Source organism: Zonotrichia albicollis, chromosome 4 (genome assembly GCF_047830755.1).
Source record: "Zonotrichia albicollis isolate bZonAlb1 chromosome 4, bZonAlb1.hap1, whole genome shotgun sequence".
NCBI lineage: Eukaryota > Metazoa > Chordata > Aves > Passeriformes > Passerellidae > Zonotrichia > Zonotrichia albicollis.
Window position 1 is genome coordinate 2,725,499 of NC_133822.1, and position 24,233 is coordinate 2,749,731.

At 47.7% G+C, this 24,233-nt stretch overlaps 1 protein-coding gene across 1 annotated transcript in view; it reads right to left on the reverse strand.

Moving 5' to 3' along the window:
• The window catches only part of EXOC4 (exocyst complex component 4), a 438,637-nt gene extending 418,997 nt beyond the window's left edge, over window positions 1-19,640 (reverse strand). Inside the window, exon 1 of the mRNA XM_074538663.1 lies at window positions 19,490-19,640. Within this exon, the coding sequence (XP_074394764.1) occupies window positions 19,490-19,575 (86 nt within the window). The 5' untranslated portion in view covers window positions 19,576-19,640. The remainder of the gene's footprint in view (window positions 1-19,489) is intronic.
• Window positions 19,641-24,233: the final 4,593 nt, after the last annotated feature.

The window sequence follows — 24,233 nt, forward strand, 5'->3', positions numbered from 1 at the left end:
GAATTTCCCATCTCAGTCTCGTGGTACAGGGAACCATTTCTTTTTCTTGCTCTGCCCAGAAAAAGAAGAGAAAAGCAAGGAATACTTAATATTCTTGAGCTTATCCATGCTCCTGCTAACACTGCAGAAAAGTAAGCCAAGGGCATCTCTGCTTATTTTAGTCCTATTAAAATGTGTTGCAAGGAAGAAGAAAAGTCAACACAGTGTTTGTCAAACAGAAAGGATCCAAATTGTTTGGGAAAGGAACTTTGCAGGAAGAACTTTGAAGGGGGAATCACAAAACAGGACAGGATTATGAAACAATGATAAATATACATCAGCAGTTCAGAACTCCCTGGAAAATATTCCAAACAGAGGACAAAGAGAAGGAAAATCAGTTTAGATCCTGAGTAGCAGATGATGAACTCGGGGGGGTTTCCAGGAGGGATTCCTGAGCACTTCATTTGTTGTTTTTATTTTGATTTTTTTCCAAATGAGAATTCTCCTCCTCTGTAAGATACCTGGAATTTGTACTTGGCAGCTGGATGGCTGCAGATTCCTGCTCATTAGCAAGAGCTCACCAGGATTACAATAATTCCTCTCTGAGTCTGCTGAGAGACATTTTTATGCTATGATGAAACACAAATTCATTGAGGCAAATCTCACAGCCTTCTGATTTTTACATAGTTAAAAATACAGACTACACAAAAGCAAAATGCTTCATTCACTGGAGTCACTCCCTCAGATGGAAGACAGGACAGAGGAGATGATCAGACACAATCCTGAAATGTTTTTATCATGGGATGTACAGCACTTTCCTCAGGAGAAAATAAATGAACCTTGTTATTTCCCTGAGGTCACTGAATTTACACTGGAATTAGATTAATAAAAAAAGTCCTTTGGGACTATTCATTTTAGTAGAAGTTGATCTGTAGGTCACAAGCATTTTTCATCTCCTATTTCCAGCATCCAACCCCGTGAGCAGAGGGAGGAGATGGACGGATTTTTTTCAGGAGTCCTGAAGCCTTGACATTGTACAAACTTACCCAAAGCCTTCAACTGCTTCCTCCAACAGCTCACATGAAAGCCAGGAACAGCTCATTCCCAAAGGTAAATACACAGGAAAAAGTACTCACATTTATAAATATATATATATATCAGCCATACCACTTCTGCATGAGGCTGCATCTCTCTAAAAAACTGAATGAACTCCAAGAATCTTCCTGCCTTGTGGTGGTTTGACCAGGAAGAAGTGGGAATTCTGGGATGCTGTGGGATGCTGTGCTGGGATGCTGAGATCAGTACCTCAGGTGAAGGGACAAAGTGCCACAACCCAGAAAAAGTTTGATTTTAATCTCACCTGTCCCCTTAAAGCAGCTGCACAGACTGTAGCCATCAAAAGCTAAAGGGTCACTTTTTAATGAAAAGAAAGGCAAAATTTTTGATTTATGTACTTATTATAAATGCTCAACTAAGTACTCAGAAGCAGATGAAAAACCCACTTGCGGTATCAAAGTGTTTTTTCCCCACCACAGACCTCAGAGTCTCAGAAATTTCCTCTGAGGAGCAAAATTGAATGGTTTTGAGAAGAGAGGCTGGGAGAGCTGGGAATGTTCCCCTGGAGCAGGGAAGGCTCCAGGGAGAGCTGGGAATGTTCCCCTGGAGCAGGGAAGGCTCCAGGGAGAGCTGGGAATGTTCCCTGGAGCAGGGAGGGATCCAGGAGAGCTGGGAATGTTCCCTGGAGCAGGGAAGGCTCCAGGGAGAGCTGCCAGCACAGGGCAGGGCCTGCAGGGGCTCCAGGAGAGCTGCAGAGGGACTGGGGACAAGGCCTGCAGGGACAGCACCCAGGGAATGGCTCCCACTGCCAGAGGGCAGCCATGGGTGGCATCTTGGCAATGAGCAATTCCTGCCTGGGCTGGCATTGCCAGAGCAGCTGGGGCTGCCCCTGATCCCTGCAGTGCCCAAGGTTGGACACTGGGGCTGGGAGCTCCTGGAAGATGTCCCTGCCCACTGGACTGGACGGGCTCTGAGGTCCCTTTCAATCCCAGCTGTTCTGTGCCTCTTGAAGGAAGTCACACCATCTCTCATTTTTATCAAGTATAAAATCGTGGTGTGTATTTACCACAGAAATGCAGACAGAGCTTCCAAAATGCCCTGCATTCCGCAGGGATAAAAGGAATTTTTCCCTACAAACCAATGTAATTTATCTGGTCCCAGCAACATCTAACTCCAGCACACTCCATACACTCTGCAGGAAATTATTTCACACTACAGGCAGTTTTGGATGGCTCTTTGTGCTTTTACAAATCAATGCTTTCCACAGATCTGGCCCAGATGTGCATGTGCCCAATGAACAACTACCACCCAGTCTCATCTTCTGTCCAAAATTACTCCCACACTGTGATGCATTAATTTGGGGAGGAGAGGAAGAAAAAGGAACCTCTCCAGCATTCAAACAACACAAGAGAACAACAGGCAGATGCTGTAAAAGGATAGAAAATAAGTTATCATTTCTCCACAAGCTAATACACTTCTGTTATTGTTGGGAGCTGAGAGAACATGATGTTTACTGAGCTAGTCAGCAGCAAAAGAAAACAAACACCATTGTACCACTCATCGTGTGGCACAACAGATAAATCCAGGAGCACAGCAATGCCACAGGCACCATCAGCTGCAGAACTATGAAACCACTCACCTCCATCTGTAAAACTGCTATTTGCCAGCCTCAAACCAGGATTTAACATTGTCAATCCCACCAGAGAACACACATCACACACGGGTTAATCTTTATTCTGTGTAGCACTCCTGTTCCCACAAATGTGGGCAGCTTCTCTGCACCAAACTCCTACCAAAGGAGCTTTGGTGTTGGTGAAATGCACACCAGATTGGTCTGCTCAGCCCCCAGACCAAGAAGCTCAGCACAAACTGGGAACAACCACAGGAAACTGAATGGACTTTAATAAATCCAAGTGCCCAGGGCTGCACTTTGGCCACAACAACCCCTGCAGTGCCACGGGCTGGGGATGGTGTGGCTGGGCAGTGCCAGGCACAGAGGGAGCTGGTGGGCAGCAGGGCAGGAGCCCTGGGGTGTGCCCTGGTGGCCAAGGACCCAGTGCCAGCTGGCTGTGCCACAATGGAGGGCACAGCAGGGATGTCACTGTGCCCTGGTGGCCAAGGACCCAGTGCCACCTGGCTGTGCCACAATGGAGGGCACAGCAGGGAGGTCACTGTGCCCTGGTGGGGTGTCCAAGGACCCAGTGCCACCTGGCAGTGCCACAGTGGAGGGCACAGCAGGGAGGTCACTGTGCCCTGGTGCCCAAGGACCCAGTGCCACCTGGCTGTGCCATAATGGAGGGCACAGCAGGGAGGTCACTGTGCCCTGGTGCCCAAGGAGCCAGTGCCACCTGGCAGTGCCACAATGCAGGGCACAGCAGGGAGGTCACTGTGCCCTGTTGGGGTGCCCAAGGACCCGGTGCCACCTGGCTGTGCCACAATGGAGGGCACAGCAGCAGGGAGGTCACTGTGCCCAGCCCGGGGCCAAGGACCCAGTGCCACCTGGCAGTGTCACAATGGAGGGCACAGCAGGGAGGTCACTGTGCCCTGGTGCCCAAGGACCTGGTGCCACCTGGCTGTGCCACAGTGGAGGGCACAGCAGGGAGGTCACTGTGCCCTGGCACGGGCAGGGCTCAGCTCCAGGGCTGTGCCAGCTCTGCCCCCTCAGCCTGGGCAGAACCTTGGCACACTGAGCAGGGCCAGAGGGGCAGCGGGGCTGGAGAGGGGCTGGGACACAAACGCTGAGGGAGCCCTGAGGGAGCTGGGGGTGCTCAGGCTGCAGGAAAGGAGACTCAGGGTGCCCCCAGCACTCCCACAGCCCCTGAAAGGTGCCTGTGCCCAGCTGCCCTTGGGCTCTGGCTCCAGCAGCACTGGCACAGCCAGAGCACACAGCCTGAGCTGTGCCAAGGGAAATCCAGCTGGGAGAGCAGCAAAAAGCTTTTCCAGCAAGGGGGAGAAAGTTCTGCAATGGCTGCCCGGGGAGGGGGTGCAGTCGCCATCCCTGGGTGTGTTTGACCAGCCTGGAGGTGGCACTGGGTGCCAGGGGCTGGGCTGGGCTCCAGGGCCTTGAAGGGCTCTCCCAACCTGGTCATTCTGTAATTCTGTGACTGACTCTGGCTGTTGGTCATGTCAAACTCTTTTCATCCTTTGAAGTTATTCCCTCTTTCCTGGGCAATCCTCTCCTCAGGGATGGACAATACTGGCAGAATCCTTAGGAAGCAGCGCCTTTATCTCAAGGTTTATGTGGCTGGACTCCATGGTCCTGAAGGGCTCTCCCAACCTGGTCATTCTGTAAATTCTGTGTGTGAAGGAGAAAGGCAAAGTTTGGGTTTCTATGATTTTACACCCTCCCCAAACCAACCTTCTCCAACACAACTCCCAGAGGCTGCACGAACATTCCCAGGTTTTATTCCCTCTCTCCAAGGCCAGGTTTGGAGCGATCTGGTCTAGTGAAAAATGTCCCTGGCTGTGGCAGGGGATGGAACTGGATGATCCTGATGGCCCCTTCCAACCCAAACCATTCAACAATTCAATGAGAAAAACAGGTCTCCCAACCTGGTCATTCTGTGATTCTGTGCAATGCTTTTCCTGGCACCATGGCAGCTCCCACAGGCAGTCACAGGCCCAGAGAGCTCAGCTGGTGCTGCCAAACCACAAAGCTTCCAGAGGATGGAGAATTTTGTTCACATAGATCTCCACAGCAAATGTGGAAAAAAAAACAGGTTTCTAAACAGATCTGGAGTCTCCTCCCCCTCTGTTTGCAAGTTTCCTGTTTGATGGGGAAGATTCAGATTTAGTTTACACCCTGTGGTTGTACCTCAGACTGAAGCCCTGGAGAGGCAGCTCTATTTCCATGGAAAGGTTTGGGTGGGAAGAGACCTCAAAGCCCCTCCAGTGCCACCCCATCCATGGCAGTGACACCTCCCACTGTCCCAGGCTGCTCCAGCCCCAGTGTCCAACCTTGGCCATTGCAGGGATCAGGGGCAGCCCCAGCTGCTCTGGGAATCCCTTCCCAAAATCCCAGCCCAGGCTCCCTCTCCAGGGAATTCCCTCCATTCCCAGCTCTCCCAGCCTGGCATTGGATCCATCCCCACCCCAACTCCTCTCCAGGAAGGGATTTTGGGCTCTGGGGGCTTCACTGGCAATCTCAGCACTCCAGGAAGGGTCTCCCTTCCCTTTGCCATCCCCAACTTCCATAAAAATCCCTGGGGATGGATTCTGAGTGTCCCAAATGCCAGAATGGTTTGGGTGGGGAGGGCCCTTCAAGCCCATCCCATTCCAAGCCCACCATCCCAGGCTGCTCCAGCCTGGCCTTGGGCACTGCAGGGATCAGGGGCAGCCCCAGCTGCTCTGGCAATTCCAGCCCATCCCCTCCCCACCCTCCCAGCCAAAAATTTCATCTTTAAACCTCATCTAAATCCAACCTCCTCCACCTTAAAGCCATTCTCCTTTGTCCCATTTTCCCCTCTCTTTTATTCTCCAAGGGTCAACAACAAAAATACCTCAGGCAGAGACAAACCCATGAATTTTCAAGCTCCAAATGCCCACAATCCATCCCCATTTAGGTTTGGAAGGTGCTGAATACCTTTGGAGCACTCACAAACTCAGTGTTGGGAACCTGAATTTGAGGTGCCATCCACACCCCCCTACTGCATCCCATCCCCTGTCACTTCATTCCTTTCACAGGAGTATTTTTGCCACCAAATCCTGCATTTGCTGCACCCACCCCCTTATATTTTGTACTGTGGCAAAAAATTCAGCTGCAGCCTTTAAGATGATCCATTTACAGGCATCAACTTCACAATTACACTTTGAACAGCAATCAGATTTGAGATTCAGCAAGAATCTCTCTTTACACTGAGGACTCATTTTCCCCCACACTGTTTGTATTATATTTTTTCTCTGTTTTCTAGTGCAGATGAGCAATTCCTTTTGCCAGCCCGCTGTCAGCTTCCTACCTGCCCAATAAAACAGCGAGAAAATTAGATTATGTCAATTTTTAAGAGAAAACCGTTAACATTAATGAATAATAAATGTTTCATTTCTGTAAATTTGCTTTTCCTGATGCCTCCAGCCAGGCTGGGTGGATAACTGCCTGCCTATTTTACCTGCCCTAGGGCCAGCCCTGTTAAGTGTGATTACTGCTAAGCTATGGATGGCAAACTGAGGCTTAATTATCCATTTCCTGACTCGAAAATTTGTTTCACAGGAAGAACATTGCAGTAACAGTATGTGGGCATTATGCTGCTGCAGATTCTTTTTTGTGAAGCAAAACTGAAGGAAGAGATAATGCAAATACAAGTTTTAGGAAATTAATGCTCAGTTAGGACCAGATAATTCGTACAGGAAAGGAGGGTTGAAGACTCTGCTGGTTTTGACCACAACTGTGGATGTTCAGCATCTTTGTGTCTCTATAAAAGCCTTTTTTCTTTTTTCTTCTGCTCCCCAACATCAGAGCAGACTTATGTAAATATTTGTGGTTAAAGGCAGAAAAGAGTATTACAGGATGCACAGGTGCAGCTTGGAAATCCAGGAATAATCCTCTTTTCCTTCTGGATCAGCTTTCTTTGAGCGTGCAATTCACTTTTCTTCACTCAGACTCGCTCATTCAAATGAAAATACTCATTAAAGACAGTGGGAAACACCACCAAAAAAAAAAAAAAAGGCAAGTTGATAAAATATAAATAGTTCTCATCTGATCAGGAAAAAGAACATTTTAGTGAAGTGCAATTGAAGTGAGTGCTGAATCGGTGGGGGGGAATCAAACAAAGCTCCAGTTTTCACAGGAATCCACAGTAAACTTCCCACCACCTGTTCCAAGGGCTCTGTGCTCTATCACACACCTTGTTGAGGCTCCCAGTTCCTCACTTTAAAACACCTTTGAAGCTCCAAACACACAGTTTGTGGTACCAACTGCTCAAAGCTTGTCCTGCTCAAAGCTCCAGCTGCATTTCATGTGTGGCCAAGGCAGGATTCACTGATGTACTGACCTGTTCCTCCAGCAAAAACACCAAAAATCTGTTTAACAGCAGCCCTGGGCAAAACCCAGAATTTCTGGGATACACAAGATCCATTCCTCCCAAAGAAATTGGGGGAGGTTTTTACTGATTTATGGTTTCAGTGAGAGTTAAAGGAGAATTCTTTTACTGCTCACTCAGAAATCTGCAGGTACAAATGACACAAAAGTATTGTAAAACTCTGCTGAATATGTTTCACAATTTATCACACTGAGGTTGGAAAAGACTCAAATTCATCAAATCAAACTGTTCCTCCAGCACTGCCAAGGCCACCACTGACCCACATCTCCAAGTGCCACATCAATAGGATGCAGAGGGAATGGATGGATTTAATGTCCTCCTGTTCAGCCCTTCACAGGAAGAAATTTTCATGTTATCAAAATCTAAACCTCCCCTGGCCCAGCCTGAGGCCGTTCCCTCTGCTCCTGCCCCTGTTCCCTGGACTGTCCCCTCCTGGCAGGGACTTGTGCAGAGCCACCAGGGCCGCTGAGGCTCCTTTGCTCCAGGCTCAGCCCCTGCCCAGCTCCCTCAGCCTCTCCTGGTTCTCCAGGCCCTTCCCAGCTCCCTCAGCCCCTCCTGGTTCTCCAGACCCTTCCCAGCTCCCTCAGCCCCTCCTGGTTCTCCAGGCCCTTCCCAGCTCCCTCAGCTCCTCCTGGTTCTCCAGACCCTTCCCAGCTCCCTCAGCCCCTCCTGGTTCTCCAGGCCCTTCCCAGCTCCCTCAGCCTCTCCAGGCCCTTCCCAGCTCTCTCAGCCTCTCCAGACTCTTCCCAGCTCCATTCCTGGACCTGTTCCAGCCCCTCCAGGCCCTTCCTGCCCTGAGGATCCCAGAGCTGACCCCAAGGTTCCAGGGGGTCCCTCAGCAGTGCCAGCTCAGGGGGCAGTCCCTTCCCTAACCCTGCTGGCCGCTCCATTCCTGCTGAAATCCAGGTGCCAGCGGCCTCCTGCCCACCTGGGCACACCTGGGCATGTCCAGCCACTGTCACCAGCACCCCCAGGGACAATTCTCCAGGCTGAGCCCCTGCCCAGCTCCCTCAGCCCCTCCTGGTTCTCCAGACCCTTCCCAGCTCCCTCAGCCCCTCCTGGTTCTCCAGACCCTTCCCAGCTTCCTCAGCCCCTCCTGGTTCTCCAGACCCTTCCCAGCTCCATTCTAGATGTGCTCCACCCCCTCAATGTCCTTCTTATCACATAGGGCTCAAAACTGCCCTCAGGATTTGAGATGGGACCTCAGCAGTGCTCAGCACAGGGGGATTCATGTTATATGTATAACATAATTATCATATAAACATCCAGATAATAAAATACACAGTACAGCATTAAAACTATCAAAATGACCCCTCAGGAAAGAAAATCAAGGGGATTATTTTGTCTTGTTATTCTCCATGTTACACCACACCAAAGGACCTGAAATACAAACCAGAGTACAACAAGGTACAGAAAAGTACAGCCTTAGCCAAAAGACAGTTGTGAACAACAAAGGATTTGTAGAGTTAAACAAAGGAAGCAGTTGCTAGAAGCAACAAATAATAATTTCAGCAGAGCATTGTGGATGTCTAGAAAGCTCAGTCTCCTCTCTGCGGGAAACAGCTGCAATGTGCCAAGGAAACTTCAGTATTAAAAAGTAGGAGGGAAAAAAAAGCACAGTAAAAAGAAACCTAATAGAATGCAGTTACTCCCATTGCTGATGGTCGTGGCCACACAGCAATTCCAGCATTTGCTTTCTCATTTGGGTTCGAGCCCTTGTGATCGCTGTGGCCTTTGTGGTGCTCCGATAGCCGAGGCTGAGCAGAGCCACAGGAGAGAGCGGCACCGAGCCCGAGGGCGGCGGCTCCGCCAGGCGGGAACGCCGAGAGCCGGAGAACAGCGCCAGGAAGGGAGGAGAGGTCAGCGTGTGAGGGGAACAAGGTACCCGAGAAGGGAGGAGAGGTGTGAGTGGGGGGAACAAAATAACCGAGAAGGGAGGAGAAGTCACTGTGTGAGGGGGGAACAAAACTCTGAGAAGGAAGGAGAAGGTCAATGTGTGAAGGGGGAACAAGGTACCTGAGATGAGAAGAGAGATCAGCATGTGAGGAGGGAAAACAAAATAACTGAGAAGGGAAGAGAGTCCAGCGTGTGAGGAACAAAATACCCGAGAAGAGAGGTCAGTGTGGGAGGGGGGAACAAAATACCTGAGAAGGTGTGAGGGGAGGAACAAGGTACTGGAGAAGGTAGGAGAAGGTCAGTGTGTGAGGAGAGGAACAAGGTACCCAAGAAGAGAGGTCAGCATGTGAGGGGGGGAAACAAAATAACTGAGAAGAGAGGTTGGGAAGGGAGGAACAAAACACCCCAGAAGGTGAGGGGAGGAACAAGGCACCCGAGAATGGAGGACAAGGTCAGTGTGTGAGGGGGAAACAAGGAACCCAAGAAGGGAGGAGAGGTCAGCGTGTCACGGAGAGGAAAAAAACACCTGAGAAGGAAGGAGAGTGTGTGAGGAATAAAATACCTGAGAAGAGAGGTCAGCATGTGAGGGGGGAACAGGGTACCCGAGAAAGGAGGAGAAGTCCGTGTGTGAGGGGGGAACAAAACCGGGGAAGGGAGGAGAGGTCAGTGTGTGAGGGGAACAAGGTACCCGAGAAGAGAGGTCAGCATGTGGGGGGGGGGAGGGAACAAAAAAACTGAGAAGGTAGGAGAAGGTCAGTGTGTGAGGGGAACAAGGTACCCGAGAAGGGAGGAGAAGGTCAGTGTGTGAGGGGAGAAACAAGGTACCCGAGATGAGAGGAGAGGTTCAGCTTGTGAGGGGAAACAAGGTACCTGAGAAGGCAGGAAAGGTCAGTGTGTGAGGAACAAAATACATGAGATGGGAGGTCAATGTGTGAGGGGGAACAAGGTACAAGATGAGAAGCATCATCTCCCACATTCACTGCCCAGCACACGCTGCCGTGAGCCAGAGCTCCTCAGGCACTGTCATGCTGAAAATGATCCCAGGAATTGCTGCAGTGAGGGAGTTTGAAGTGCAAGTTGTTGGGAGGATCGAGTGTTGACTTCCCAGAGGTGTGGAAGATGCGTTTAAGTGTTCTGCAAGCAATAACCCGTGACAAATGCACTCATTTGTTACTGCCTTCCCCCTCAAAGCTGCAAACACAACATCACACAGTGGCTTTGACACTGAGCATTTCAAGGACTGGGCCTTGCCATGAAAATGTCAAGCAACACCTGAGATCAAAGATACATTTTGAACACGTTTGCCGTATCAGTATTTAAGTCCCTGTGTTAATCAGAATAAAATCCACTCCTTTCTGAAATTCAGGGATTTATTCATATTTCCCCCCCCTGCTTCCAACCTTATTTTTATGGGTATAAAAAAAGAGCCTGTCCAGAGCAGTTCAGCAGAAATTCTTCCTCCTGACTGCCCTTACACCCCACAAGACATCACAAGCAGCTCCATTTCAAGAGATCACATTGAAAATGTTTTATAAAGCTCCCTGGGACAAGAACAACTCTACTTCAACCCACTGTGTCTCCACTGAGCTACAAATTTCCACAGGTTCATTAAACTAAATGGACTTATTTCAATTTTATAATTGAAAACTGTTGTCTTAAAGACAAGTCCCAAATGGGGTGATCTACAGCTTCCAGCACTATTTAACCTCAAAGTGTATAATCTGATAACTCATGTTTTGAAACCTCTCCAGAGGCTCATGGAAACCACTGTAAAAGTTGGGTCCTTATAAAACAAAGCCAGACAGAAGGAAAAAAAAATAAGACTCCAAAAGGTATTTAACAATTTAACTTGGCAGCAACATATTGAATGTTTTCTCATTATTTTCATAGGTTAATGGATTGTTCCTGTGAAATTCTGGATTTGTGGAAATGAATTAAAGCATTCAGGAAAGATATTTCTTCACAGAGACCATGAGGTGCTGGAAAGCAGGTAATCAAAAATTGTAGTGTCCAAGTCAATGGGCATGGGGAATGCATTCTCAAAACTGATTGAACAATTATAAATAATAAATGGAAAAAGAGCTGAAATCCTGAGGGCAGCACCTTCCACCCTCACCAAGGGGAACAAAGGCTCAGCCTGCAGGGAACTCCCTCTGCCTTGAGCAAAGAAATAACTGACTGCAAGAACAGCAGCACCAAGTCTGTTCACAATCCTGTTAAGCACCCAGAGCAAACAGAGCATTTTAAAACATTTTCCTCCTCTACTTACATTCCATTAATCTTTCATGCTGTTTACACAGTTGGTTAGAGCATTTTCAACAGAAGCTGGTGATCTTTTTATCATTGAGGACTTGCAGATGGGTACAGGAGAGATGCAGCAAAAAGGCTGAGCAGCCTCCAGCCATCTAAATAAACATCAGCAGGGAATTCTTTATTTTGCTAAATTAACCAACCTTTAATCAAATTTCCTCACCCCAATACAAACGATGCCAGGGGAGGGAATGATCAGCTGGTTTCTGAAACAAAGAGGGGACTGCAGTGGCTCCAACAGAATTCCCCTCCTTCAGATGGCTCCAACAGCAGCAGAGGAGGAATTTCAGTCCCACACACAGGAAAACCCCAGGGACACCAAGCAGCTGCACAATCCCCAGGTAGGATCAGGGATGGAGGCAGCAAACAGGCCCAGGAGATGCCTCTTACACCTCCAGGTACAGAGGGACAGAGCTGCCACTCCACTGTGTGAGACCCTGCCCAGGACAGGAAACCACAGGGACCAACTCTTCTTTTGGCAATTATTTAGATCCAAAAATTAAACCAAGCATTCCATGTATTACCACATTCCCAGGAGAAAGTCAAAGCCCTGAGGATCAGCATTTCCAGATGTGCAAGAGCAGAGGCTGCACAGTGCTGCTCACACCTGGATCATTAAAACATAAAGAATATTTTGGGAGCCACTCCCCACATTGCACCATGAACCCATCCCTGGTTCCACACCTGCAGCAGGAGCCTTGGGGAATTTCATCACTCACCTGAAGATTTTAAACCTGCACAACAACCAAGAGCTGCTGAAGGCAACACCTCTGAAAAGAGTCAAAGCACAATCATTTCCTAACCAAACCCAGTATTTGCACTCCTTGTTTTGCCAGGGTGGGTTCAACTCCAGCTCTGCACTGGCTAAAGCTAAAATAAGAGCTGAAAAAAAAAGCACTTGGAGCTTTTAACTTGGCACAGTCACATCTCTTGTCCTTTTCTATGTGGTTGTGTATTCACATTTACTCATTTTTAAATGCAACCAAGGGTCTGCATCAATCCACAGCCCAAAATACCTAAACATTTTCTACAAGTGCCTGGAGATCATTTCAAGGAAATTTATAGTTTACAACCACACTCTGCCATATACAATTTATTTTCAGGGAATTTCTGAAGTACTTTTCTCATAGAAGAACTGCTACCTTTATAACACTGCAAAACACCATTTGCAATAAAAGTGGTTTTAAGAGACCATTACAGATCAGAATAACTCGAGTTTATTCCTTGTAGCAGCAATTTCTCAAATTCCATAGCTCCACATTGCTCTTCCTCACTCTCCATCACAACCTGCCATCTCAGCTCTGCTGGTTTAGACACAGAAAAGACCAAATGCCAGGTCATTAGCAAAAATCCATTCAGCAAGTTCACTTATAATAAAAATAATGGCAACAAGCACTAGAGAAGAAGAATCCCACTTGTGAAAAATAAAGTATGGTCAAGGTTTTTTGCTTCTGCAGAGATCTGTTGGGTGCTTCTGCTTCTGTGAAAGCTCAGCACAAAAATTTCACTGAGGTCTTATGGAGTCACTGCTAAAGTTTGTTTTCCCCCAATTAAAGAAGCTATTAAAGGCCAGTTTTAAAAAATAGCAACCTTTAATTGGGAAGAAAAACGCCCAACAATAAATAAAAAGCAGACACATTCACCAATTAAAAATCTGACAAGATCTTTCTGTCTTAAAAAAAAAAAAAAACAACATTTGCTAAATGCCAGGTTGCTTGTTTCAGAATACAAAAGCTACTTCAAGCAGCTACCAACAAAACAAAAGGTTAAGAAAAATCAATATCCAAACACGTGTTTGTCCTCTGAGTGATAAAAGAAAATATTGCCTGAGTTGTCCTCCAGCAGGAGAGCCAAATTTGCTCTGTTGTCTGCATGGTTTCTAAAAAGCCACTGCCAAAGCCCCTGGGATCAGCAGGAATCCCTGTGACAGCATCTTGACCTTACAAAGTATCTTTTATTTAAGCAAATTGAGGATTTTTTCTCATGCAGGAAGCAATGAGCAGGTTTGGGTGTGCTGAGGAATGAGCACAAGCGCAGCATCACAGGGAGAGAAGCTGCAAAGCCCTGATATCCAACACCCACTGTGGAATCACAGTCCCTGATATCCAACACCCACTCTGGAATCACAACCCCCGATATCCAACACCCACTGTGGAAGTCACAACCCCTGATATCCAACACCCACTCAGGAAGTCACAATCCCTGATATCCAACACCCACTCTGGAATCACAGTCCCCGATATCCAACACCCACTGTGGAATCACAGTCCCTGATATCCACTCTGGAATCACAATCCCCGATATCCAACACTCGCTCTGGAATCACAATCCCTGATATCCAACACCCACTCTGGAATCACAGTCCCTGATATCCAACACCCGCTCTGGAATCACCATCCCCGATATCCAACACCCACTCCGGAATCACAATCCTCGATATCCAACACCCACTCCGGAATCACAATCCCTGATATCCAAGACCCACTGTGGAATCACAATCCCTGATATCCAAGACCCACTGTGGAATCACAATCCCTGATATCCAAGACCCACTGTGGAATCACAATCCCTGATATCCAAGACCCACTGTGGAATCACAATCCCTGATATCCAAGACCCACTGTGGAATCACAATCCCTGATATCCAAGACCCACTGTGGAATCACAATCCCTGATATCCAAGACCCACTGTGGAATCACAATCCCTGATATCCAAGACCCACTGTGGAATCACAACCCCTGATATCCAACACCCGCTCAGGAAGTCACAACCCCTGATATCCAACACCCGCTCAGGAAGTCACAACCCCTGATATCCAACACCCGCTCAGGAAGTCACAACCCCTGATATCCAACACCCGCTCTGGAATCACAATCCTCGATATCCAACACCCGCTCTGGAATCACAACCCCCGATATCCAACACCCGCTCTGGAATCACAACCCCCGATATCCAACACCCACTGTGGAATCACCATCCCCGATATCCAACACCCACTCTGGAATCACCATCCCCGATATCCAACACCCACTCTGGAATCACAATCCCCGATATCCAACACCCACTCTGGAATCACAATCCCCGATATCCAACACCCACTGTGGAATCACCATCCCCGATATCCAACACCCACTCTGGAATCACAATCCCCGATATCCAACACCCACTCTGGAATCACAACCCCTGATATCCAACACCCACTGTGGAATCACCATCCCTAATATCCAACACCCGCTCTGGAATCACCATCCCTAATATCCAACACCCGCTCTGGAATCACCATCCCTGATATCCAACACCCGCTCTGGAATCACCATCCCCGATATCCAACACCCACTCTGGAATCACAACCCCTGATATCCAACACCCACTGTGGAATCACCATCCCTAATATCCAACACCCACTCTGGAATCACCATCCCTAATATCCAACACCCACTCTGGAATCACCATCCCTAATATCCAACACCCGCTCTGGAATCACCATCCCTAATATCCAACACCCGCTCTGGAATCACCATCCCTGATATCCAACACCCACTCAGGAAGTCACAACCCCCGATATCCAACACCCGCTCAGGAAGTCACAATCCCCGATATCCAACACCCGCTCTGGAATCACAACCCCCGATATCCAACACCCGCTCTGGAATCACAACCCCCGATATCCAACACCCACTCTGGAATCACAATCCCCGATATCCAACACCCACTGTGGAATCACCATCCCCGATATCCAACACCCACTGTGGAATCACCATCCCCGATATCCAACACCCACTCTGGAATCACCATCCCTGATATCCAACACCCACTCTGGAATCACAATCCCTGATATCCAACACCCGCTCTGGAATCACAAACCCTGATATCCAACACCCGCTCTGGAATCACAATCCCCGATATCCAACACCCACTCTGGAATCACAGTCCCTGATATCCAACACCCACTCTGGAATCACAGTCCCCGATATCCAACACCCCCTCTGGAATCACAATCCCTGCTATCCAACACCCGCTCTGGAATCACAATCCCCGATATCCAACACCCACTCTGGAATCACAACCCCCGATATCCAACACCCACTGAGGAAGTCACAACCCCTGATATCCAACACCCACTCAGGAAGTCACAACCCCTGATATCCAACGCCCACTCAGGAAGTCACAACCCCTGATATCCAACGCCCACTCAGGAAGTCACAACCCCTGATATCCAACACCCACTGTGGAGTCACAATCCCCGATATCCAACACCCACTCTGGAATCACAATCCCTGATATCCAACACCCACTGTGGAATCACAATCCCTGATATCCAACACCCACTGTGGAATCACAACCCCAGAAATTGTTTTCTTGTAGCAAATAATGCTCATTTCTTCTCAGCACTCTAAGGACAAGAACAAATTGAAGATACTTCCCATAGCTGTAAAGACACATGGAAAAGAAGGAAAGCTCCCTGGAGCTGCAGCAAAACTGGGAATTTAAGGACAGACTTTGCAAACACTCATTAAGCTTCCCAGACACCAAAGATTTACTGTTGGGGACAATCCCTTTATTTCTCCTTTGGGAACTGGCCAAGAACTCAGTGTGACCCCAGCACTGCTGGGGGTGGAACTGCACCTTCCTAAATCTGGGAATTCCCTGGGAACTCCTCCTTTGGGATGGATCAGTCCTGTCCTGGGACAGCTGCACACCCTGACAGTTCCAAATTAATCCATCCTTGAGGCTGTCTCTGTTCTTGACTGGAAAACCAAGGTGAATTCCATGAGTTCAGGGATCCTCCTACAGGAAACAACTCACAAAGTTCAAATGTGTTCCCTGACACCACAGGAAAAAGTGACATTTCAGAGGGACAGAAAGGAACCACAAGTGGGACTCTCTCTTTCCTGTTGGGTTTGCCTTCATCTCAGAGCCTTCTGTACACAGAGAGCACCACAGAGAGCAGGGAGAACTTAAAAGTCCCAAACCAAAGGCCAGAAAATTCCATTTCTGACTGGATTTTAGTGCTGCTATGCAAGTTAAACTTGGTCATGGATCTCACCCCAAACACTCCCACTGGAATTAAGACACTTTCTCCTGGCAAGTCCAATCACAGAACTACAGGAATCCCTAAATCTGGGATCACAGAAAAGGGAATTATTCAGTCTCTTGTGAGTGAGGGCTGCTGAGCTTAAGTAAATACCAGAAATTATCCTTCATTAATAAAATAATTTCTACTTACAAAAAGTCTTTCAGCTTCACCCTTCAAAGCATTTCATAGACAACACAAAGAGATTTTGCAGACCTAAACAATGTTTATTTTTTGAAAAACATCCCTGTCTTTGCTATAACCAAGTAAAACATCAATACTTAAAGAAGCTCCTCTGGTTTTGTTTGTTTACAGCAGAAAAACGCAGTCAAAGTTTTGCTGTTTTTCATCCTCTGTTCCCTTTATGGACCTTTCCCACAGCAACAAGGGAGAAATAAACAGCCTGCATAAACAGGGACATGCAAGTGTAAAACCACAAGGATTGGCACAAGCCTCTATTATGCATAAATGTTTTGGAAATAAAGCCATCAACAGAAGGAAACTCAGCCACATTTCAAACCAACAGCTTGCTGGTAAGATTTGTAATATTTTCCTGAAGCTGAGTAAAATCACATTTAAGCCACACAGGTTTAGATTTGTCTGCAGTGCTGTTTTATGACCATAGAAACCACTAAAAAATTCACCTGTTGCTTGGCAAGTGCATCCTCACCTGAGCTCCTACACAAAAACAACGTCTGGAGCAAAGTGATTTAAATTCCTTTTCACACCATTTGCTTTGTGCACTTGGCTAAGCCTAAGAAACATCAATATTATCACCACAACACTTTTTCCTTCCTCTGCAATCAGCTCTACCCTCAGGTTTTCATGGTCTGGCTCAGCTCTGCAGAGAATCTCTATATCCAAACCAAGTTCTAATTAAATCCTGCAAGTTTAGTTATCAGGCTGTTCTGTTGAATAACTTTAATTTCATGAAGTCAATAACTCAGTGTTGTGTCTAAAAACTGGGCCTAAACTAGCCAAGGTATCAGTGCCTGGAAACCAAAGATTGTAAGACAAACATTTCTTTTTATTTGGAGAACAGAGCACTGTGAGCTCACTCTTCTGCTTTTAAATCAATTTAATAAGCCTGGATTTATTAAAATACAGGTACAAAAGGAAGACCTTAAAATACTCTTGGAAATTACAGGAAACAGGGAAAAAAGATGATTATAACAGGAAATGCTGCACAACCAGTGCATGTTTATTATTCTTCCACAGACAGTGGCACCAGCTGCCTTTTTTTTTATAGAATCAAAGTCTACCTCAAGTTCTGCAAGATTTCAAAGGCCAGAGCGATGAAAAATAATTTAATTTTGTCCTAAACACTTTCAGAGAGGATATTTAAATCATAACTTTTCCTGGATACAGAACTAGTGCCACAATAACTTCTCCAAAGTAACAGAATGAACACAGTTTCTCTCCAAGACATTGGAGCAGGAGCCAAAGTTTGGGATCTCATTACAATTGCCAGCATCCTGCTGGTGTGACTGCAGCTGCCCACAGCCACTGTGGGAGAGCATTCAAAACATGTGAGAACATCCAAAACACGTGAGAACACCCAAAAACACGTGAGAACACCCAAACCCTTCAGCATGGGCAATCTGCTGCCAACGCTCTGGTTTAAGCAGCACAGAAAAGATTTACAAGCAGTTACAGAAAGTACAGAGGGGAACAGTGAATTCACTTCCAGGTCTATCACAGAAGCATCCTCAGGAATGTGGGCAGACAAAAATCAGTGGTTAAACAGGACTGGACAGAACTCTTTCTTTTCAATGCCCACAAGACAGACATGGAGGCAGCAGAACTTTTCCCACTCTGGCAGTCCCAAAGAGGAATCCCCTCACTGGACTTGCTGGTCCTCCAGATTTCCAGCCAGATGAATTTTACTCAGTTTGAAGGTGGGGGTCACTTATGGACCCCACAGCAAGAACATGACAGTGCCTTGGTCTTCATGAATGGCACTGAGCTGGTGCCACCTACAGGGTTTACTCACAGCATCAGTAAATTTGGAAAAGATCTCCAAGACCATTGAGTCCAACCTGTGACAGAACCTCACCAGAGCACTGAATGTCATGTCCAGTATTTCTTCAAGACCTCCAGGGAAGGGGGTCCACCACTGCTGCTGGAGTAATGGAGTCCCTACAGCATTTGAAGACCCTTACTGTGCAGAAATTCTTCCTAAAATCCACCCTGAGCTGCCCTGGCCCAGCCTGAGGCCGTTCCCTCTGCTCCTGTCCCTGTTCCCTGAGCTGTGCCCTCCTGGCAGGGACTTGTGCAGAGCCACCAGGGCCCCTGAGCCTCCTTTGCTCCAGGCCCAGCCCCTGCCCAGCTCCCTCAGCCCCTCCTGGTTCTCCAGGCCCTTCCCAGCTCCCTCAGCCCCTCCTGGTTCTCCAGGCCCTGCCCAGCTCCCTCAGCCCCTCCTGGTTCTCCAGGCCCTGCCCAGCTCCCTCAGCCTCTCCTGGGGCTCCAGGCTCTTCCCAGCTCCATTCCCTGGACCTCTGAAGATCCTCTTAAGTTGAGGTGCCCAGAACAGGACACAACACCCAAAGTGCGACCTCATCAATGCCCAGAGCAGGTGAAAATAACTTCCCCGGTCTTGTGGCCACACAAATCTGACACAGACCAGGTGCCATGGTCCTTCTTGCCCACCTGGGCTCGCGTTCAGCCGCTGTCAAGCAGCACCCCCAGGTCCTACACAAACTCCCAGCCCCTCTGTCCCAGGCTGGAGCAGTACTGGAGTTTGTTGTGGCCAAAACGCAGCCCCGGGCACTTGGCCTGGCTGAACCTCACCCCGCTGGGTCCCATCCCCTCCATCAGCCCGTCCACGCCCCTCTGACCCCACGATGAAGCAAAGCAGGAGGAAGAGCCCTGGGCAGGGCGGCAGGACAGAGGGACAGCCCTCAGGACAAGGCTTCCTCCAGCACTGCAGCCTCCCCAGCGCTCCAGGGCCAGCACGGACCCAAGCCTGGGCTCACCCTGGGCTCACCAGGGACCCAAGCCTGGGCTCACCCCATGCCCAGGACAGACCCCACATCCCGGAAGTCCGAGCCGAGCAGGCCTCCCCAGCACAGCAGAGCCCGCACTCGGCCCTGGGGCACCCTCAGAGGCCCGGAGGATGCGGAGCGGGACCGCCCCTACCTGATAACCGAGATGAGCAGCCCCGAGGGGTCCTTGCTCCTGCCCACAGTGCTGCGGTACCTCCCAACCGCGTCGCCCGCCGCCATCTTGCACTCCCCCAAACGCGGCGCAGCACACGTGCTAGCACGCCGCAGCCAATCATAAGCGAGGAGGGTGGGCTGACACCCAATAGAGAGCGAGGAGGGCGGCGCACGCGGCACCAAGGCGGGGTGCGGCGCCGCGGAGCCTTCTGGGAGTTGTAGTTTTTATGGCGGCGGCGATACAGAGTCCCACGCAAACCTTCGGCAGGTGGTTAAAAATGAGTAAAAGGTTAAAAAATTATAGACCTGACAAGATACACCTGCAAAGACACCTGTGCCCAAATGCCGTCATTCACTGTGAGAGCACTAGGAAACAGTGGGGGTACAAGGGACCAAAGCATCCCCTCAGAGCACTCATGGATCAGGGTTGGTTGAGCAGTAAGAGGTTTAATTGTTTATAGAGTTAAAAGTTGATAAAGTGCCTTAAGTATTTAAATTAACGTGTTCTATGAATTAGAAATGCTAAATACTCATGGTGTGTCACAGCCTGAATGAGTCTGATCACAAATACACCCACAAGAATTGCTGCCACTTCCCTTAATTTAATGACCTTAAGCTATATTAAGAATAATTTCGCCAAGTTTTCCATGGGAAGGCAGTGAGGTGACCAAAGATAAGCCAGCCCAGGTGGTCCCTGAAGTGAGCTCTGGAAGCAAACTGGAGCATTTGGCACAGAAATTGTGGGGTTTGGAGCAGATGGAGGTGATGGATTGGAATCTGTTCACAACCTCAAAAATGCTGCAACACCCAACCCTCGCTGTGTGGGTCCCTTCCAACACTGGATATTCCATGATCCTACAATGCTGGCATTCCACAATACTGAACAGCAACCTTCTTGCCCTCAGTCCTTGCTTTACCATCCCTCCATCCCTTGCCACAGGATCACCTTTGGAAAAAGGAAAGGTGGGTGTCACCCTGTCCAGGGCTGGAAATCCAAAGCTTGTTTTTCACCAAACATCAAACAAACCTCTCCCAAGAGCTGCCTCACTTTCCCCATTTCTGGGACACTTTTCAGTCACATCCTTTGAGAGCTTGTGTTAAAAAGCACCATGCAAACCCCAGCATTGTTGTTGCAGTGGCAAAATTCCTTAGGAAAGGCAGGAACAACCATCACTTGGAGCTGCTGGGTGTTTTCTAACCCAGGTTCACTCCATCATGACTAACACGCTCTGCTCTTCCAGAAGTGCTTTTACTGCCCAAAGCTGCACCTTAACGATTTAATTGCGTGGAAATTGCTGAAATCTGTAGGTGAGTCAAGAGTACTCATTTATACGAGCTGCATTTGAAACACGAGGTAATTAGAAGCATGATAATTCCTTACTTACAAGGGGAAGAATTCCACAGTAGCTGTTGAGGAAGAGCCTCTATTTATTACAATCAACAGCTGGATCTGTGATCATTAGCAGAAGGGCAGAGTAAGAGCACAGACACTTTAATTCTGAAATAAAAGACACTTTATTCCTGATGAAGCAATGTGTTTCCAGAACAGAATTACTCCAAACTAAAGTGATTTTATCTCCAGGCAGGGTGTGCATTTCAGAGTGTTCCCGTGTAGCTGTTCTGCCACATTTCCCCTGTGCAGACAAGCTCCAAGCTCCGCAATTTCCTATGCAGCTATGCCAAAATAAAAATCTCATTTTCCTTGTTTTTCTGAGCAGGTTTGCCAATGCCTTTGCCCAAGGACGGTGATTTGAATCTCTTGAATGGTAAGAGATTTGTGCACTGGCTGGAGGGAGTTTTTCCTCAAACTGCCGACTTGCCAATATTGTTTTTGTTAATTGGCAATTCCCATTGACTGCTGTGGAGCAGCAGGGCCCGGAGCCTGCAGAGGGGGTGAAATCGATGGGTGCCACCTTTTCATTCCTGACAGCTGCAATAATCACCTCATTTAGGAGGAACTTCATCAGGACAAACAGCAGCAAATCTGCCCCAGAACTGTGACCTGGCTGCCTTTCAATCCTGGGCGCTAATTGCTGAACCACTGCCTGGTTTCATTGAGCAGCCCTTTCCCAAGCAAAGCCACAGGTGGGAATTTATGTTTTCTTTAAATGAAAGGGGAGAAATCGACAGAGGCCTGGCTGGTGCAGCATGTGAAGGCTGAGATCTCTCTTGATTAATATTATATGATAAAATGAGGCTGAAGGGTCTTGAGAACATCATTTTTCCATACACAATTTGCAAAGAAGGGTCTCAATCTGAAACCTGAGGGAAGGAAAAACAGGGGAAAGAATTTTTTTTTTTCACGTGGTATTTTAGTGCTCTGAGGTATATTTGGTAAAATTGGTGATTCCTGGATTACTCAAACCAAAGAAAGTCCAAACTGACAAACAAAATGCTCATGATGATGAATGAATCCTTGTCACAACTTGTCAATAGAGATCAGGTTGGTTTAGCAGAGGATCTCCCATTCAGACTGGGAATCACAGATGGTTTCACTCATCCTTCCCATCCATCCTCCCTTCAATGATAAAAAAGGAAGGGAGGGGTGAGCTTGCACTGAGCTATTCCTCATCAACTGGGCCAGGTTCCCCCATAGTGCAGAATTCTGCCAAAGAGAATTCTGAAGAGGCAGAGCAGTTTTTTGGGAAATATGGTTTATTCCTTTGGGTGATGCCTGGAGAAGGCTGACCTAGAACAGAGGATGGGGAGAATTCCAGAATAAATTAGGGATTCATTCAAAGGATCTCCTACATGGATGCACCTTGGGCAGCACCAGAGCCCAGCCAGGGCTGCACCCAAGATGACCCAAAACAGCCCCAAAATGCACGAGCGCTCCCGGGGTCTCTCCCTGGGATCAGTTCTGCTCCATTTGCCCCTTGCAGTTCATTGTCCCATTCCAGCTTCAGCCCAGGCAGTCCCACCCTGCTTGTTTTTCTCTCTGCAGCCCACGGGGTTTGTGCTCCTGGGCTGGGATTTGGGGCATTTGTCCTTGGTGCCCAGCTGGAGCAGGAATTGTTTTGTCTCCCTGCTCTGTGCACAGAGCTCACCATCCCATAATATGAAACTCGGACCCACACACTAAAGCAGCTCAGAATGGGAAAAATATAAAAGCTGAAACCTGAGGCATTGTGGGAAGTGTTTTACAAACTCCACTGGCCAGAGTTCTGTTCCCCATGTAATTTGTGTGACACTAGGGGATTGCTTCCCTCCTTTCCTGAGGGAAATTTCACCTGCAACCTCTTTCCACAGTTTATCCCCTGATATTTTCTAAGTGTTTCCTGGGAATTCTTGGGAATTCCTAAACCTAAGAGATTTAGGGCTGATGCACACATAGGGTCTCTCAACCACAGCTTTAACATTTGAAAAAAATACCACAAGTGCTTTGTTATTTCATTTCAAACATTAGTGAAAATGTCAGCCCAAAGGGTTCAGCCCACACCACCTTCTTACAGGTGCAATTGCCTTGTGTGTAATGCCTTAATATTGGTTATAAAGAAATCCCCTTTGACTTCCAGCAGTGTAGATGGGAGCAGAGTGAAAGCCAGAATTTCTCTCTAAGCTGCAGGAGCAGTTCTGCCTGTAGAGAGTGAGCCTAATCCTGTTGGCATCTCTCAGTCAGTTTAATAAAATCGATTTTACCCTTCTTCAAGGGCTGGTCACTCCCACATCAGCTGCATTGAGCTGAAATTGGTGCATGGGTAAAGAATCAAGTTCCAGCCACTCTCTTCTTCCAAATAATTCTGCTTTTCTTATGAAGCTTTACCAAACTCTGCCAAACTGCCTGAGTAAAGAATTGAGTACAAGTGTGCTGAAACATCAGGATTTGGCTCTAGGATTAGTCACACATCTGGATGACCTTGTTATTCCTATTTACCATTAAATAAGTGTGAACTAAACCTGGTTTATGGTGTTTTTTGGAATTTCTGCACAGTTTCTCTTTCCAGCACATAGCTGCCATCAATTCTTTTTGTCTCTGTGAATAAGGAGAAACTCCCGGGGCAGGAGAAGAAGTTGCCTGGCTCAATGCTGGGAATCAAGAGAGAGATGTAATTCAAATGTCTCCTTATTGTTTTTTGCCTCCTGACATTTCCCACCTTGCGCTGTTTTCTGCTGCTGCAGAAAAATAATAGCTAAGATTAAGTTAAGTGGAAAAATACTGCTGCTTTTCCAATGTCAAAGCCACAGAACCTCTGGTAATGCAGTCCCTGAGGGAAAGCAGAGCAGGTGGGAGGCGTTGCTCTTCACACGCAGGTGAAATGCTGTAAGAGAGGATGTTCACCTTATCTTAACCATTAAAAAAAAATCCAGTTATTTGGTTTATTTTTCCCCCTTTATTTTACTTACCCTCACTAAGGGAATGCTGTTTTTACAATGGTCCAGAGGCATTTTCCAAGTCCTCAGGTGAACGGGTGCAGGCTGTTTGTTGGCTTCTTGAAATTAAAATCCTTAAGTCTTAATCTTCCTTTGGAACCATGAAAAACATTGGGTATACAAGAAACATAGAAAACAACTCCCATTCCAACTCTCCCACATTTAATTATGTTTTTTTTCCCTGCTTCTGTAAAGTTTTTAGATCCTATCCAAAAACTTATTTTAACCCAGCTCCATTAAGTTCCTCATGACTTGAAGATTTGTTGGGCATCAGCTTTGCCTCAGGTGATATCCAAGCCTAAATTCCTACAGTTTTGGGGAAAACAGGTGGCTGGTTAGAAAAGAAAATCCCA